At 37.7% G+C, this 3,762-nt stretch overlaps 2 protein-coding genes across 2 annotated transcripts in view; one reads left to right on the plus strand and one right to left on the minus strand.

Annotated features, from left to right (window-relative positions):
* Trim13 (tripartite motif containing 13) overlaps window positions 1–3,762 on the minus strand; it is a 42,530-nt gene that overhangs the window by 37,949 nt on the left and 819 nt on the right. The window lies entirely within an intron of this gene.
* Spryd7 (SPRY domain containing 7) overlaps window positions 1–3,762 on the plus strand; it is a 16,965-nt gene that overhangs the window by 2,874 nt on the left and 10,329 nt on the right. Inside the window, exon 2 of the mRNA XM_013034820.1 lies at window positions 1,763–1,929. Within this exon, the coding sequence (XP_012890274.1) occupies window positions 1,763–1,929 (167 nt within the window). The remainder of the gene's footprint in view (window positions 1–1,762; window positions 1,930–3,762) is intronic.

Raw genomic sequence — 3,762 nt, forward strand, 5'->3', positions numbered from 1 at the left:
AAGTGGTAGAGCGCTAGCCTTGAGCTGAAGAGCTGAGGGACAGCGCCCAGGCCCAGAGTTCAGGCCCCACGACCGGACCCCCCCAAAAAAAAACACCAAAAAAGATGTTACTGTCTTGTGAAATTACTATTGTCATTTCCTAATGACTCACAGTTATGTCCTGTGGGAGGATAAAGTATAGGGTCAAATTATTTTGGAGGCCAAGTAGAGACATCTATACGTACAACTTTCTGATGGTCTCAGTCAATCCAGAAAAATCAATGTATTAGCAAAATGATCCCTTCTTGCAGATTTAGAATTTCTCCCTATTTTAATAAAAACTGAGAAAGAAACAATTTGAGACCAAATCAAATAGCATAGAAACAGCTGCTCTGAGGCTATGTGTCAGTGCTGGCCTAGCATGTGCAAGGCCCTAGTCAGTGGCCAGCGTAGACCAAAAGGCTTTAAACCCACCAGCTTAAAGGATCAGAAAAGAAAATTAACCATATGAAATAATTATTATTATATAATTATGTTATATATAATATTATATAATTATGAAATAATAATTATTTCATATGGTTAATTTTATAATTATATAATATAACATAATTATATAATAATAATTATTTCATATGGTTAATTTTCTTTTCTCCATGATACTGTTCATAGCATGTACTATTTCTCACTTGTTATGAATTTTTAAACTAATGTCAATAATCTCTGACTTCTCAGAGATAAAGCTTGAAAGAGCTGCAGACCACTTAAGTTTAGTGGTGTTTCTGCAGTGGTGGTCATGTTAGGGGTAGGGCAATAGGAGCGGGAGCCAAGCCCAGGCCTTGTGTGTGTTAGACTAGTGTTCTACCACAGATATACAGGGTACCCTTGCACATAGACCTTTGGCATCCTGGCTCTGGTAAAAAGACAACAGGAATCTGAATAACCAGGATACGTTTTTAATAATAAGACAAGTCCATGGCATTGCATTTAAAAAGATAGGATAGATTAAAGAAAGATGTGGGAATTTGAATTTTTTTAAATTATACTGTGATCTTCTCTTTCCTATACCTTTCAAAATATGAGGAACAGTTTTTTTTTTATTTTTCAATTTTTTTCTCCTAAATAAATAAGAGAGAAAAGGCATAAACTTCTTCATATGGCTAAAAATCTTAAAATCTTCTAAAAAGAAAATAATGAAAAAATAGCTAACATTTTATGTGTGTTTTATGTACCCCTTTAGAGTGGTTAAATATTCAGCCCAGGATAGCTTAGCTAAGTTATTACGTAAGCCTTGGTAATAGAACTTCAGGGCCCACTGTGCTCCTAAGCTGTATTTCATCTGTGGAAAACATCTTGTACTTTGCAACATACTTTTAAAGTATTTTTTAAAAAAGATGAACAAAATAACAGTTTACTAATAACATGATACTTCTTATTTAAAAAAAAGAAACAACAGTTTATACTCCCTTTAAAAATAACTGCATTAGCCAGGCACCGGCTCACACCTGTAATCCTAGCTGCTCTGGAGGCTGAGATCTGAGGATCTCGGTTCAAAGCCAGTCCAGGCAGGAAAGTCTGTGAAACTCTTATCTCCAATAAACTACCAGAAAACCGGAAGTGGCGTTGTAGCTCAAGTGGTAGAACGCTAGCCTTGAGCTGAAGAGCACAGGGATTGCACTCAGGCCCAGAGTTCAAGCTCCACGACGGACAGACCAAAAAAAAACCAACTGCATTTTATGTATAGGCACAGATTTGGAGGACATTTAAACTATTGTATTTTTAGGAATCTGGGGTATTGGTGTTGCAACTCAGAAAGTTAACCTGAATCAGATTCCTCTCGGCCGAGATGTGCACAGTTTGGTGATGAGAAACGATGGAGCTCTGTACCACAACAATGAAGAGAAAAACAGGCTGCCAGCAAACAGCCTTCCTCAGGAGGGAGATGTGGTGGTGAGTCTCCAGGCACTGTTGCTATCCACTGTATACATGGTTTTGCCTGGGAGTTTTTAGTTTGTAACCCAAAGCCCTAGAATTGAATCAGATAAGGTAGTGCAGTTCCCAGAGAGCACCACTGCCTTACCTCTGCCCTGTCTCTATAGAATTGGGGGCAGCGCAGGACATCAGGGAGAGCTTTTATTTGCATACAGGAGGGTTGTGACACGTTCACTGCCAAGTAATAGTTTCTACTTACATCGCATCAGAGAAATCTTGACACAGTTTTTTAAAGTTTCCTGACCTTATATTAGGAAATGTTAGATATTCTTTTAAATTTTTTGTATTGTTACAGAAAATTTTCACATTTATTTGAACACCTGTTAGAGAATTTTATCAGAAGTATTGGTCTTCACCACATTTAATCTAATTAAATTTCCTCTACTTTTCCAACTCTTCAAAGAACTTGATGCAAAACCTTAAGACTTGATTATAGAATAGTAAGCCTTCTCTTTTATATCTCTTTAACAATCACTGTTGAAAAATATCATCCAAAGCCCCTTTCCTGTCTTTCCAGACAACTACTCCCATATTCACCAAGAAATCTTGTCCACAAGAGTCCAGGCTATTAGCTAGTGATTGTAAACAGTAGTAGTGTCTCATTTAGCCAAGGCACCCTTGCATACAGAACCTTGGTTACCTGGCTCAGTGAACAAATCCAAGGTATTAAATAAAGATACAGCATTCTAGGAAGTTTAGGGAAATTATTAAAATTTAAGATTATAAATTATGATCTGATCTTTTCTCTATCACTTAAAAATATGAAGAACAGTTAGCTTTTGATTATTTGTTGTTTTTCTCCTGAATGGAAGAGATACAAGGTGTAAACCACTTTGAAAAAAATCTGCTTCTCTCTTTTTTTTTGGGGGGGGGGCATGAGGTTTGAACTCTGGGCTTAGATGCTATCCCTGTGCTCTTCAGCTCAAGGCAAGCACTCTACCACTGAGGCTGAGATCTGAGGATCATGGTTCATCGCCAACCTAGGCAAAAACATTCATGAGACTTTTTTTTTCTATCAGTTGTGGAGTCACGAGACTCTTATCTCCAAGTATTCGGAAATGGCTTTGTGGCCCAAAATGGTAGAGTGCTAGCTAGCCTTGAGCGAAAGGGCTCAGGGACAGCACCACTCAGGCCCTGAGTTCAAGCCCCATGACTGACCAACAAAAAAAGCAGAAAAAGAAAAATCAAATAGTACCCTATCATATTAACTTACCTTTGTACTTCAAACACTTGTGAACAAAGTGTCCGAAATTGTTGACAGCGTCATAGGAAAAGGAGATTGGATGACAAGACCAGAAAAACATTATTTGGTATAATTACAGCAGAGTCAAACCCTGTCTCTAAATCATATAAAGGGACAAAATAAATTACAAAAACATTTGAACTGCCGGAACTGAGGATTGTAGTTCAAAGCCAGCCAGGGCAGCAAAGCCCATGAGACTCTTATCTCCAATAAACCACCAGAAAACCAGAAGTGGCACTGTGGCTCAAGTGGTAGAGTGCTCGCCTTAAGCTAAAGAGCTGAGGGACAGTGTCGAAGCTCAGAGTTCAAGCCCTAGGATTGACCCAAAAAAAAAAAAAAAAAGTAACATTTGAACTAAATTCAACCTAGAATTGTAGGGGTTCTTAAATCATTCCACACTTCAAAACTCAATTCTCAGATATCAGCCTCTGAGTAGCTAGGATTAAAAGTATGAAAAAAAAAAAAGTATGAGCCACCGGTGCCTGGCTTCTATTAAATATTTTTAATTCTTGTTAAACAAAGACCCCAAAAATGAGCATTTTCAGTGT

The sequence above is a fragment of the Dipodomys ordii genome, unplaced genomic scaffold, assembly GCF_000151885.1.
Source record: "Dipodomys ordii isolate 6190 unplaced genomic scaffold, Dord_2.0 Scaffold197, whole genome shotgun sequence".
Classification (NCBI taxonomy): domain Eukaryota; kingdom Metazoa; phylum Chordata; class Mammalia; order Rodentia; family Heteromyidae; genus Dipodomys; species Dipodomys ordii.